This window comes from Micrasema longulum, unplaced genomic scaffold (genome assembly GCF_059751315.1).
Source record: "Micrasema longulum isolate JH-2025_06_02 unplaced genomic scaffold, ASM5975131v1 h1tg001630l, whole genome shotgun sequence".
NCBI classification, from domain to species: Eukaryota; Metazoa; Arthropoda; class Insecta; order Trichoptera; family Brachycentridae; genus Micrasema; species Micrasema longulum.
Genome location: NW_028278811.1, coordinates 167,140 through 182,771, shown reverse-complemented (window position 1 = coordinate 182,771; position 15,632 = coordinate 167,140). Strand labels below are relative to the sequence as shown.

General features: G+C 30.1%; 1 protein-coding gene across 1 annotated transcript in view; it reads right to left on the bottom strand.

The window, feature by feature from the left end:
• The window catches only part of LOC148274530 (inactive ubiquitin carboxyl-terminal hydrolase MINDY-4B), a 151,804-nt gene that overhangs the window by 42,082 nt on the left and 94,090 nt on the right, over positions 1–15,632 (bottom strand). The window contains exons 3-5 of the mRNA XM_088236977.1: positions 12,757–12,986; positions 11,056–11,224; positions 4,645–4,710 (exon numbers count right to left, since the gene is read on the bottom strand). Coding sequence (XP_088093103.1) covers positions 4,645–4,710; positions 11,056–11,224; positions 12,757–12,986 — 465 coding nt within the window. The remainder of the gene's footprint in view (positions 1–4,644; positions 4,711–11,055; positions 11,225–12,756; positions 12,987–15,632) is intronic.

The following is a 15,632-nucleotide window of genomic DNA, read 5'->3' as shown; positions in this document are numbered from 1 at the left end:
TAGCCTACATTAAAAAATATCAGAAATCAATCAGGTGTATATCCTAGGAATCAAAATAACAGTATTTAAAATACAAGCGTGTGACTTTTTTTACGACAAAATACACTCGTACATGCTTTTAAAAAAACTTAATTCTATAATTGAAGATACGAGTAATATATGCATATGAAGTTGGATCATTGAATACCTACATTTTTTTTTAAGATGCATGTGTCAAAGTTAAATTACTCGTATATTAAAAAAAATATTACATTTAATAGTGTTTCTGACGTTCTGGACGCTCTGGACGCTCGCTGCTAACCAGCTAGGAAGTGGACGATGATAGTAGTTTTGAAAAAAGTGATAGCGGTATGTAAAGTAAAATAATAATAAATATTACCAACACCACAAAACAATTGATTTAGCAACTTACGTATCCATAATTTCATTTTTAAAGATTACTAAAGAGCTGTATTAAGCTAAATTTAAGAAATTAGTTCAATAAAATTGATCAAGATTTAAGTTTTTACGTAAATGTTTGTTTTATTCAAAACCTATTTGTTTAATCATACTCGTTTGCTTAAAAAGTTATTGTTCTTTATAATAATTGCTTCATTCCCATACAAACATATGTACCTATTGACATCAATTTGATTATCAATATTTACTTGAACAGTAATTTAATCAAATTTGAAATAAGCTTTTTAAATAAAGTAACAGTGGTGATTCATACATTTGGTTAATTGAAAGCTGATTTTGTATCGTAATGAAACTTTGTCCAAATTATTTAATATCCCATTTGAATTAACAATCATTTAAACGATAACCATTTCAATTAAAATCATAACAAAAGGCAGATGACGCGAATCATTCACGCATGAAAAGTTTAAATACATTCAGGTTGTAAAAATAATTAAAACCGCAAATACAATTCAAAACAATAACTAAAATCTAATGAAGCTTGGTGACTGATTATCTCGTTTTCATATTATTTTTTTGCTGTTTAAAATGTATTCAAAAACACGTTTTAATATGCCGTAACTACTACTACTATTACGCCATTTCCTCGTAGGGGTAGGCAGAAAAGATTGACCGTCACCCACGTATATCCTGACATACATTCCTAGCTTCTTCCTTCTTCTTCTTCTAGTGCCTTGCCGAGTCCTTCCGACGTTGGCGATCACTACAGCGAAAGCATATGTATATGTCCTGCGCTAATTTTACATTTCGCAGCCAGGACGATTGCTTATTTATGTACTCGCCGTAGTAATTCCTGGGAAAAGATGACCAGAGTGGTTTCCCGTTGCCTTCTCTGGTGTATTTTCTGTTGGGGTTAACTTCCCTTAGCTGGTTGGTTTTGGTTTTGAGGCGCCAAAAACTCGCCTTTCATCCTCTCGTTCTCTGCTGTGATCACACCGTTATGAGTGTGATCCCATTTCCCAGGGTTCGCGACGTGGAAGCTAACGAGTTGGACTAGTCAGTAGTGTTGCTGGTGGAATGCAACTGGGCGTTTGCAGCATTTTATAGAATCACATCCTCCAGCAAGATGTGACTCACTGCGACCCTACTGACAGTTCGAACCCCGAACGCCCAGCTTCTTCCACATTCATAAATTTAACTTATACGTTGTGCCTGCTTTTTACATGACCAGACTTAAGATTTTGGTTCATCTGACCACACCACGTGTTTCTTGGTCGCCTTCGCCCTACGGTACTATTTATTCTAGCCATAAATATCTGTTTTATAATACTTTACATAAATCACCGCACGCATTAATTTATCCATTTTTGGTTTCCTTCCTTATTCTCATTTCCGCTTTATATATTTAGATTTTTCGTTTTATTTGTTTATTTATTTTACAGAAACAAACAGTCAACAATGATATTATAACGTAAAAAAGATACGGTTCAAAGACAGACCAGCGAAATTTCTAAATAAGAATCATACGTATTAAATTGTGGTACAAAAAACGGGTGTGTTTGTGTGTATTTGTATAAGAGTAAGTGTAGAGTTTTGAGGATGTGTATTTGGCTGGAAGTAAGTGTTCAGGTGTGTGTAAGCGTAAGCATAATTAAATAGCAAGTGGGAGCGTATCGCAGTCAGAAAGAATGATTCTTAGTTTATTTTTAAATAAATTAAGGGGCATGGTAAATATCTACATATACCAATAGATGAAATAAAATGGTTTGTGCAAGAACGATCGAGGAATATCGTAATATCGTTTTAACTATTTTTTTGCTACGTTATTCATAACATCAATTCGCACTTTATTTACCATATTTAAATATTATAACAATTATGTTGTACTACATTCAATTCATTTTAATGATATTATTATTTCCTATGCTAGTTTATATTTGTATCTTCATGGATATGATTTTTAAATTATTATATAAGTAATGAATGTTGTTTATTTTATTCGGATTGTTATTTTTAATTTAATTGCTTATTTTTAATATTGTGTTATTGAGAACTATTATTCAAAACATTAAATATTATTTCTTGTATTTGGGTTGTTATTTTTTAATTTTTAGATTGTATAATGTATATAAACATATATTTTTAAGTTATTTTATATTTTATTGTTGCATAATTGGTTAGCCATTTTTTTTTTTGTTTTTTAATATTATTATTATTAATTATAGGCAGGCGCCTTTGTTCATGCGCCTGTACCTCGGAAGCTGCTTTTTGTCTGCTTTTTTCTTCCTTCAAAAAAGCATCCAAACATTTTTTGAACTGGTTGACCAAAATGAAATGGACAACTCGGCTTGGCAATCGAGTCTGCCTGCTACCCTACTACCTGCTGGAAACTTTTTCTTGGGATTGGGGTGGAATTGGGGACGATACAGCTTCCAGTTATGACCCAGTGAATTCGTGTTTCGATTCAATTGATACATCTCGTGCAGGGAGCAGTCATAGTAGTTATTGAGTATTTTATAACATTATATCGAGTCCCCTCTCTCCATAAATGCATACAAATTTAATTTGAAAGAATAAAGAAATACATTCTACAAAACTAAAATGACCAAACTATCTCAGTGCCCTTTTTAGACTAAACTAAATGCCTTATTAAGGTATTTAAATGGTTAACCTTGAAAAATCCAATTATAATGGCTATTTAAATAATGGTGAATTGAACCTATTTTATAAAGTAATCACTTACTCAGCCAACTTTTCTAACTTATCTAAAGACACAAGTGGATAATGGTATTATTTTTATTTTATTTTATTTATTAAAATAAGACAACAGCCACTGTAACAAAAAAACTATATTTATAAATAAATCAAAATTATAGGCCAATTATAGTTTTCTTTATATAAGTTAATACAATGCAAATATTTTTCTTTAACGAAATGAACAAAGAAAACTTAAAGTCCAGTCAGGAATACATTATATTTAATAAAGAAGGGAAAAGTTATATTTATAAGTATTACTTGGGTAGCAATGATTTAAAATACCTTTTTTGCCATTTATACGTTAACCTAAAAATATTAACAATTAAATACAAAATATTCAAATTATTGTAAGACATCACTCCCCATAAACACGAGAATAGTCTTTTTCCTTTTACGTAATGGGAAACGTTAATGTAAATACATGTTTAGAATTTATATAAAAATTGTAAACTTATAGTTGTTTATTTGAATAAAAATATTTATTGTTTAAAAAATAAGAAAAAAGTGTACCCGAGAGAAGCCACTCCGTATAACTCCACTTGTAAAAAAATACAACAATAATAATGAAACAGAACATAATAATATGAAAAGATTTTTTTTTGTTGACTCAGTCTTTAAAAAATCCTTTCATCAGCGGATGCACATGTAGTGACCCCAGAGCAGCCTTTTTTCCTTTCTTCTTTCAATTAAGAAAAAATAAATATAAAATTATGTAACAAAACAAAAAGAGAGATATCCGGGGTTAATACTCGTATGTTGAGTGCTGGTATAATTATTGGTAATATAACACCTTCATTCATTGTCAAAATTAGTTTTCTGCTATTTTTGGTGGCGTAGTTAGTAGCCTCGTGTAAAAGGTATTTTAATAAAATCTTCATCCATTTAAAAAAAACTACATGTAAATATTACGATATAACGCTTTCATCCACTCCCGTCATAAATTATTTATGTCTCGGCACCAAAATGGAAGTATTTTGGTAACTTATAAAAACGCAAATATTTCATTTAAATTAAAGATAATAAGCTTTTCAAATACCCGTTAAATAAGTTTTCCATTTCCATTGAAATATCTGTCAATAGTTGCAGTATATTTAGCACCCCGGGAATAATAATGGCACAACCACTACTACTCTCCCTATGTTTAAACACTCACATATTCCCAACTCTTCGGTATGTTGACTTTTGTCTAGAACACGAGCCGAAACCTTTATTTATGTGGGTGAGATCCATCTGATTGAATTATTATTTCGCATACTAGGCGACGCCTGAAAATACATTTCAAGCTTGATAACTCCCTGGGAACTAAAATCCAGCCTTCTCTGCAAACATTTGGGCATACTCAAAAGATTGTCAATTATGATTTCCGTTAATTAATTAAAAGCACAAAATGAATTCGTGAATATTTCTGCATACTTCAGTTATGATGGAAAATTTTAGGACAGTTCTAGTTAATGAAAGTAATAGAAATATAATATTAAATGAACTTACCACATATAAATATCTCTTTATGAATATTTGAAGATCATCCAAGTCGTGAAACTCGAAAATATGTAACTGGAAAAGCAAAAAAAAATATTCAGTACAAAATTGGATATTAAAAAATGATAAAAGAGCTAGAAATGAAGCTGGGGATTATGTTTCATGCGTCGGAGTATAGATTATATTCTCATTTATTATATACTCATTAACTAAGCATAGTGGTAGAATACGGATATGAATAGAATCCTCATTGTAGTAGTAGAATATGGATGGTATTCCCATTCTCATTCTATCACACACATATCTGTATTCTTATGCGCCCGGACACAGGTATCATAATTTTAATTAGATATTTACTAACTATATTTACATATTTAACTGTATGTATTTAAAAAGTTCGATTCCCGACATGGTTGATATGATATATTCATCTAAAAGGGTGTTTTTACACTATAATATTTCATAGTCCCTGGCTTGGTATCTGAAGGGTAAGACTTGTCATCTTACCTTTATGTAACAAAAAATGTCAAGATACGCTGCGATTGGTGTACAGACGCAGTGTCCTATGATTATCATGATGATTTCAATAAGTTGTAAAATTATTTATTATAGTAGGTTTTACGGAATATGTAAAAACTAGTGATGAAACGGATAGTGGTTTGGCCAGATATTGGATACCGGATATCCGGCAAGCCCCTAAGCCGGAAAGCCGGATATCCGGCTTATTGTCTTATAAAAAAAAGATAAATCAGAAAAAGTAAAACAATTTGCTTGTCTATAAAATAAAAAGCAGTTAAATCATTTTCTTTTTTTTTTTTTTTTTTTTTTTTATTAACATACACGGCATAATTGCCTTTTACAAATTTATAATATAAACATATAAGGTTTGATATTTTTTAAACTACATATTTGCACTCAAAACTTAGGAACAATAATCAAGCCTAAAAATTATATAACATAATATTTAAGAAAAAAAAAAGTTTAAATAAAACAAAAGTTTGAAATAAAAAGTATACGAGAACTTTAAAAATTAATATAAAAAGTAAATCAAATTTTAAACATAATAAGGTTTATAATAAAAATATATATAAAAACAGAAAATCATATATGAAGTAACTACATTAAATATCATTACTACTCATCTTTGAAAAAGTTTATAAGGTTTGTTCTATAAGAACAATACCCCACATTAAATATATCCGATATGTGGGAACAACTATTGCCGAGTTCATGAAGTCGGCTTAATACGGCATTACAATTATACACTGTGCGTGAGTTGTTACTGCAAAACGGTGGCACCCGCCTAGTTATCCTTCCAGGCACCCTGAAGTTGACGAGTGACAAAAGTTCTGGGCAATCCCATATAGAATGCACAATTTTATACAAATTTAACAGGTCTATAATTTTTCTTCTATCGTTAAGTTTAAGCAAATTTAATGTTTTTAATAAAAAATCGTAATTTAAAAATTCATGACTAATTCCAAGTTTAAAATTTATGTATCTTAAGAATTTTTTTTGGACCCTTTCCAGAGAATTTTGATGTTAATTGTAGTAAGGAGTCCAAATTGTCGAGTTGTACTCTAACTGACTTCTCACTAAAGAAGTATACATCAACTTCAAAGTGCCTATGTTTTTGAATTCATTAGTCACACGTAACACGAATCCCAACATTTTCAGAGATTTACTAGTTATGTTGTTAATGTGACTAATGAAGGATAATTTTTGGTCGAAAATGACGCCTAAGTCGCGCACCTCAGAAGTTGAGATTAATTGAGTATTTCCCATCAGATAATCGAATAATATGGGATTTTTTATTCTAAAAAATCTCATTACCTGGCATTTTTTAATATTCAATTGCAGTTTATTAGCAGAGCACCACTGAAACATTTTATCTAAATTACGCTGCAGAATATTACAATCATTTACAGTATTGATTATTTTAAAAATCTTCATGTCATCGGCAAACAGCAATATCTCCACATCATCAAATACATCCATTACATCATTAACAAAGATGATGAAAAGTATTGGGCCCAAATGGGAGCCCTGTGGAACTCCACTAGTAGCACAGAAAGTTTGGGACAAAGTGTCACAAATTTTTACCGTTAATGTTCTATCAGTCAAGTAGCTTTGAAACCATTTAATCATAGGACCACTTATTCCTAGTTTAGATAGTTTGGCGATAAGAATTTTTAAACACACTTTGTCAAAGGCCTTACTAAAATCAGTGTAAATAGAGTCTACTTGTTTTCTTAATGTAAATGAATTAGTTATGACATTTTCGTATAATATTAAATTAGTTAGCGTAGATCTAGATGACATAAATCCATGCTGAGAAGTGGTTATTATATGCTTTAAGTTAGTTGATGCAAGTAATTTATATAAAATAATTTTTTCAAAGAGTTTGGGGATGGCAGATAATATACATATTGGGCGATAATTAGTTATGTCACTCCTATCACCACTCTTAAAAATTGGAGTAAGGAAACTGGATTTCCATACAATAGGAAAGTGTCCCTCAGACAAGGATTTATTGAAGATTATATACAAAGGATACACAAGATAATCAACACATTTTTTCAAAAACATAGATGGAATTTTATCAGGGCCACAACTGCATTTAGATTCAAGTTGTATGATGCTGTTTTTAATGTCTTTTAATTGAATATTAAGAATAGATAAATCTAGGTTAGAATTACTATTTAATTCGGGTAAACAAGTATTCTCTGAATTATTGTCATAAACACTTTTAAAAAAATCGCCGAAAAGATTGACTATGTCGTTTAAATTGTTTCCAGATTTTAAGTTATAATGCATAACATTTGGTAAGACGGTATTATCATTTTTAAGGCTTTTGGAATAATTGAATTTTTTTTTTACATTGTTATTTACGGAATTTTCAACGCTTCTTATATAACTTTCATGGCAAAAACGAGAGAGCTTATTACACTCTCTTCTCAACCACTGAAAATTTATGTAATCAGACGAATTTCTCGACTTTTTGTAAATTTTGTGTGTAATTTTTTTCTTAAAAATTAGATCTATTAATTCTCTACTAAACCATATAGGAAAATTAGAAGTTCTACTTTTAGATATTGGAACATGTAAATCAATAATATTATTTATTATATTATAAAATGTATAACTGTACTATTATAAATGTACAACAATACTGTCCAAATTACTGTCCTGCAGAAAAAAGCAATCAACACTAGAGAGAGATTCGCAAATGATTTCATAGTTCGCTTTGTTAAAATCACGATAAGACGTTGTTGAAGTAACATTACGTAGATTTAAATCAGGAATAATTATATCCAAAACTGGATGATGAGCATCCGGAGCGAAAACAACATCAAGAGACTCACTTACAGAAACCGATGCATCACTACAAAATATTAGGTCCAGTATACGGTTGTTTTTGTTTTTTACCGAATTTAATTGAAGCAGATTTAGGAACTGGGACATTTCAATTATTTCTCTTTCGACAACGGTTGAATTATTATAGTTAACGACTTCAGCGGGTAATGCCTCAACATTATCCCAAGTAATATTAGGTAAGTAATATTTTCGTTATATTTTTAATAAATCCTTATCAATCACTGAGTCTCATTTCAATGTAGTTTTATCAGTTTATTAATGAAATAATTATAATGATTTTGGGTGCTTTCCCCGGTTGCGCTTAATTTTTTTCTAAATACTTTTTTTTTTCTTAATTTGGTCAGTATTTTTTATTTGCGGGTTAAATTATTTTTCCATGGATAAAGAACGCTAAAGAACACTTTATGAAAAAAAAAAAATGAATAATTTATAGTGGATTTAAATAAATCAATTGCGTTACGTGATTTCATGAAATTTTCGCAGCTCAATAAATATTGGATGTCCGCCGGATATCGAATTACTATCCAGTATCTGGCCGGATATTGAGCTACTATCTGGTTTCCGGCCAGATATGTTGTTGTTATTGTTAGTTTTGGAATATTTGAATTCGCCGTCTATTATTTTAATGTGCCATATATATGTTGTTTTTTTGTGTTTCTGATCCTATATTTGTGGTGATATACTCATGTGTCTGTGTCAACTAATTGCTCGTCCCATCTCAACACAGGACTTTTAGTCCCATGGAGTTAGGACTTATGTGTCGAAAATGTGTAATAAACTTCATGTATGTAACTAAATAAATAAATAGTAAAATTAGGCCGAATATCGGATAGCTACCGAATATTCATTTCGTCTTTAGTAAACACCCTTTGGCCAGAAATAAATCAAAATACTCTACCTTATGCACCACTGGGTGTGAAAAAGAGGATGATGATGATGTATAAATGTGTATTTTATATTTTTGTCTATATTTTTTAGGAAACAAAAAGAATATTCATTATTAGTCTGTTTGATTAGATTTGACCTCCTACATATTCCATCTTACACAGTTTTCTCTGGTCAAATTAAAAGTTTTAACAAGTTTTCTTCTATAGAGTATTTTCCGATAGATGTAATTCATTGAAGTAATCGCTTTTGAAGTGATTAACTCTTTGAAAACTTTGGTAATAATGAATTTATTTTTAAAAGTCTTCCAATCTCTGTTAAAAGTTTTAATGAATCAATGTATTTACATTAGATTAACACCGTCAGCAAAAATTTGAATTAACATCATTCAATAGGGTTGGCGTATAAATTTAATTTAAAATTATTAAAATGAATTATACAACTTTGTTTTTAACTAAAAAATATTTTTTTTCCACCGACCGGTTTCAAAGCAAACAAGCTTCTTCGTCAAGCTAACGTAACTAATTAACTATTTCCTTTTTCATTTTATCCATGTTCACTAAATACTAGACGTGAAGCTAATAAATCAAGTTTTTTTTTCCTTAAAGTGTGGTAATTTGAGATGCATATTTTCAAAACTAGACAGGAGTGGACTAAAAAAAATATTGTTTATTAATTAATTATTTCTTATTATGAATCGCTTCCTAAATTTCCAAGATTTCCAAGTTGTCTAATTTTAAAATTTAATTTTCAACATGAAGTACTTTTAATCCAGTGTGTTTAGTGAAATAATGATTATTTTCTATCAGATAATTTGTGAATTCAGAAAATATATTATTATTTAGGTACCTGAAGTGTTATTTTTCTTGTTAAGTTTCTTTTAGTTTTTCCAATGTAGATTGAATCACGATCATTACAATTAAATTGGTATATGCAAGATTTATTAAATTTTTGGACTTCGTCTTTCAATCAGTCGAATGCAGATAATTAAGAAACACAAAGTTGAAGTGTTTTTTTTTAACCACTTATTTTTTTTTCTTGCCGATTGATTTCGAAGCTACGCAAATTTCCTTGTCAATATATAATTTAGTAAATAATATTTTTCTTTTTACAATTTTAACAGTTTTAAATTATTTATCGACAATTCTTGGTGGAATTCCATTGTAATGATGTAATGACTTATATTAACATATAACATATAAGTTATTCATCAAAAAATACTTGGTACGCTTCCACTTATTTATTTGGCCAATTAGCGATTTCACCCTCTAATGGACATATTCAGACTGGTGAATATTATACAGTGTAAGGATAATTTATATAAAACTAAATATTTTCTCAAGTGTAGGTACATTTAAAAATAAGTTGAGAAATATACAATACACAATATTTCAATGGAACAGAGTGAGACAAATAATTGAAACATGTGTTGGCGGTGTACTTTAAGAGAATATTCTGTTATATGAAAAAGAGGGTGAAAGCGCTAATTGGTCAAATAAATAAGTGGAAGTGTACCAAGTATTTTTAAATCAATTTCAACAGTGTCAACTGAATATTAAATATAAATCTGAACGTTTTGAGTTAATAAGTAAATACTTCATTTTAGGGCAAGGAATAACCTTTATGGTAAGTTAAAATTCGATCATTTGTATTTATCAATGATTGCACTGAACAATGATTTTATTACAAGAATAATTCTCACTAGTTCTAATATAATTTTGTCTGCTGAATCAGAATTTGTCCTTAAAGCATTGTTTTTTTGTATTTGCTCTCAAATTAGCAATCTTACCCCTAATGTTAAATTCTTCGAATTTTTTATTTTTGAAGGCACTTTAAAACAAATTTCGTTTAGTTATGTGTTTTTTTGACCCAATAATGTATTCGTCTGGATAAATGATTTTGAGAAATATCCGGACAACTTTGTTTTTCCCGAAAATGAGTAATTGTGGACTTATATTTGGAAACAATGCATTATTTTCTAAATTATTAATTTCATTACTTTCATTTACGAAGTGCAAATCTGCATACTGTTATTACCAGTTTCATACTTTGACTCAACAAATTGGTGAACCACTCAAGCTTTATGCAATAGATTGTTTAACTTAACAATGCCATAACTGTGTGAATAGTCCCGACAATTTTTATTACGTTACGTACCTTTTCAGTGACTTGGTCCTGATAGTACGCGTGAGAGTGTTGAACGTAGACTACATCTTGGGGTAAACCAACCATGGCCTTCTTCCCGTCTCCACTGCACCTCCAAATTACTTCAGCAATTGCCAGTACCAGGGCGTCCTGTTGACGCTGCTCATCGGGACGAAGAATCCTGAACAAAATATTCTAATTAATAAATCTTGTAACAGAATTATTTTTTTGCGAATAGAATATGGATATTCAAACATTTTCAAAGCTCATAATCTGTCATTTACTGGTTTCCACACTGACTGTGACAGTGTAACATTTTATCTATCACTGATGTATTACAAGAAGGTGGATGAACTAAAAAAAATATTGCAAGGGGTGAGATTCATCTAACTGCAGGCTTATTCTGTCACAATTTCGTTTCCTAAGTTTTTTCGATCGCCATATATCCATCTCATTCTAACGCGATTAAAACCATATTTCGCTCTCGTTCTCTCTCATACGATACAAATGAACTTAAGAGACGAAAGTTACAGCATAAGGCCACTCCTGAATATAAAAAATAACAACTTTTTTTTAACATAATAAATATTTTTTAAATAAATACTTTGTTATTACATTTTTTTATTTTTTTACTTCGTTATTAGTTTACTTTTGCACAAAATCATTTTAAACGGGTTTTTTCGTAAGATTTTACATGCCGGTGATTTCATGAGAATTATATAAAAGCATTTTCTCACCTACGTACTAGGCGACGCATGTAAATATTTTTCAATTTCTATGCTTCTTGGACCAGTTGGATTTATTTTAATAACTCCTTATGGGGTTAAATTCAATCTTTTTTAACCAAAATTGGACAAACTTAAAATATTGTTGATAAATGTCCAGAATGCATAGATTAATTAATTCGTCGCACAACTTGAATATTTTTTGGAAAGATCTTTTTTTTTTTTTTTTTCGTAGATCTCTCGCCAATAAAACAGTGTGGTATGAATATGGATAAGCATGGTGTGGATCAAAGTCTTATGTGTTGATCGTGTTTATGAATATATATTGTATACCATTATTTTATTGCCCATGTTTGTCTTTGCCACATAGTTTTATGTTCTTTTGGTTCAGTTTCTTGTACATGTATTTCTTCATATAACGTTTTTCTTTTTATTTCGAATAATTTTCTCATTTATAATAGAAATTTTATAACTTAAAATTACTTAATAAATAAAATAGTTTAGGTCAATTTTCAAGCACAAGAGTTAGTTTCTTTTTTAGAAAGTGACAGCTTTAACATAAAAAAAATGTAAAAAGTAGATTGCATATTCAAAAAAAAAAATTTTTTAATTATATGATTACATTAATCAATAAAAACTGTTGACTTAGGCCGTATATATAATAAATCAATAAATAAATTAATTCGACTTGGTCAAGAAGCATAAAAAGTGAATAATATTTACAAGCGTTGCCTAGGCGACTGAAATCAGCCAATGACAGGTCATAAGCCGTGTAAATGGCTACACGTCTACATATATTCCCTTCTGTAAAATGTCCTTAAAATCTAATTTAATTTCACTGTATTTATTTGCACGCCGCTAAATGCTATTACATTTTTGGTGAATAATTATTAAAAATAACTCAATTCAATTAAAATAATGTTTTTTTAAATCATTTATTTACTGTTAGATAAGTTTAATAAACAAATATTTGTGAATTTTATTTTACAGATCCGTCTGAAGCTGCCTGCCCTGGGCGTCCGTGGGCCTCTCCGAGCCGAAGAGCACGTGGCGGAGCACGTGCGCGCCCAGCGCCGCCAGCAGCCCCCGGGTCCCGTTGCGGGGGGCGCTCAGCCCATAGGCCAACGCCTGCCCCGGAGGGCGCAGCACCAGCGGCGTGCGGACCCATTCCCCGCGCGGCGGACAGCTCGCCGACCCGAAACAGACGTTGCGCAGCTCCTGGAGTCATAAAAGACAAAGAAATGTTTGATATTTAAGGCATTTAATTCCCATGAAGTCTCATAAGTCTACATAGAATACAAGACTTGATAAGTGCATCTTATTTTATTTTTAATGTTATATTTTGCTACAACAGGCTTAAATTAGATAAGCCACCATAAAAATTATATTATCGAGTCTTTCAAAACGTATATTAAATGCAATTTTTTTAAATCTTTTAATCTTTAAAGGAATAACCCGCTAAGCCTCTATTTCAAAGGCTTGTCAGCAGGCAGGAAAGAGAGGATATAGAAGAAAGCAATAAAAAGTACACCACAACACCTAGGCTCAGAAATAATGTTTTTTTTCCTCGGTCATCATCAGACTAACTATGGGTTCCAGGCACCTTTGCCTAGAATGAAAAAAAATGTTAACAAAAATAAGGATCTGAATAATTTTTATTATAAATAAAATAACTTTATAATTAAACTGAAAAAATATTTGTAATCTCAATAAATTCCTTATATCTATTATCAACCTAGATCCCATTATCTAATATAGATACGTATTTGTATTTGCTTTTAACTTTTATGATTGATTTCGTTATGATATATGTTTAACCTTTTATTTATTATGTGAAAAAACTCCCTCGAGTCACTGCGTGGTAACCTGAGGTTACCTTGAGTTATTCTTAGGTAACGTGAGGTTAGGAAATGATCGCCCGATAATCACTGTCTCTTTTCATCTTGTTTAAATTATATGTTTGTCTTTGTTTAAATTATATGTTTGTCTTGCTTAGTAATCTAATTAGATTACATTTCTTTCTTTTAGTCTCAAGATACTTGATATTTTGTCATTTTCGGAGATTCTAATGCACAAAATAGAGAATTAAATATTAGCAAATATACCTGAATGCGTGATATATTTTTTTTATTTTGTGTTAATTCTACTTGAAAATAATAAAAAAATCGCAGTAATATTCAAAGCCGTTGCCGATAAATTAATTAATTAATTGTAATTTGCAACGACACGCCGTTAACATTACGGGTGGGGAAATCGCACACTGCATAAAACAGCTCAATTTGTGGAACGGTAACTGTTATTGCTACTTTTATTTGAAAAAAACGAAATGCCCATCTCTAATGTTTATGTACTAGTAATAATTATTGATACCGTCTCGTAATTTGAGTGCTACACAAGGGTTTTGTTGCCTTAGTGGATACTTTATAAATATAATATATTGGTAGCACAAAAGCCTCTCATCTCTCTTTCGTTTTTTCCATAGTCAAACGGTCGTCACAGATTCTAAATTCTTATTGTTTGCTTTACGGAATAAAACTTTTATAAATACATTCAATCCACTAACAAAACGTAAAAATAATTTTGAACATATAATATTGGATTCCCTCGATAACGGTTATTTCATTGGCCACGCCCCCAATACGTCACGATTTATGTTTATTTATATTTAAAGCATTAACTTTGTGGTCAAACATTTTACTTAATCTTATTAACTATTTGTACATACCAATGCTGAATCAACTGCTCCACAACTGTATAGCTTATGTTAGGTTTTTGTTGTTTTCATTGTGTGTTTTGTAATATAAATAATATAGATGTACATAAATACCTTTTTTTTAAAACTGTCTGAATATTTGTTAATTATGTTTGTTTTTTAACTAAGTCTTCTTTGTTTATTCTAAAATGTAATTTAAAAAAACCAAGTTGTTAAGTGTCCTCGGCACGGGAAACCCCAGTGAGGTCACATTATTTTTATTATGAATTATAGTTTGTAAGCGAAAAATATGAATAAATAAAAAAAAATAACCACTCAACGACTTTTCTATGTCTACTTTTAAATAGAAAACTAAAGAAAAAACTAGTCAAACAATTTTTATATCCTGTCAACAGTAATTATAATCATACAAATAATAATAATAAATAAATGAAGAATCATTTATGTAAATACTATATCTAGAAATGTATCCAAATTTTAACCAAATAATATCAAACCTGCTTTGTGTACAAATAACAAAATTGGTAAATTATTGCTTTATAGTAAAGATGCAAATAGTTGATTAAATAATTCAGGTGTTTACCAATTGAAATGCAATTCTTGTCCTTCAGTTTACGTTGGAAGAACATCAAGAAATTTTAATATTCGTTTTAAATAACATATGAGGTGTCTTCACAATAATAGTTTCTCTGAATTCGCAAGTCACCTAATCAATTTAAATCATGACTTTATTTATTTATTATTTATTATGGATAACTTATATAGCGCCACTTTCGTAATAAAATACCCCAAGGGCGCTTTACATGGTGATTCTATTGTTAAGTTAATTTAATTGAAGCTTTTAAATTTGTAATTTAATTAAATGATTTATTTTGTTGTCACGTGCTACGGATTTATTCAAATGATTTAGAGTACAAGTGGGTTTTAAGTTTTTCCCGAAACATCACTTCACTTTCACAGCCTCGCACCTCTGCTGGGAGAGCATTCCATGCCATAGGGCCTGCTTTAATAAAAATACTGCAGATAAAATCTGACATAAAAATAATAAAGGGTTAAAAGTAAATAATATGGAATTTTTTCACATAGAAATGCTTTAAAAAATAATGTTCACAAACACAAACAACAAACTTTCAATATAGTCCTTTATACGA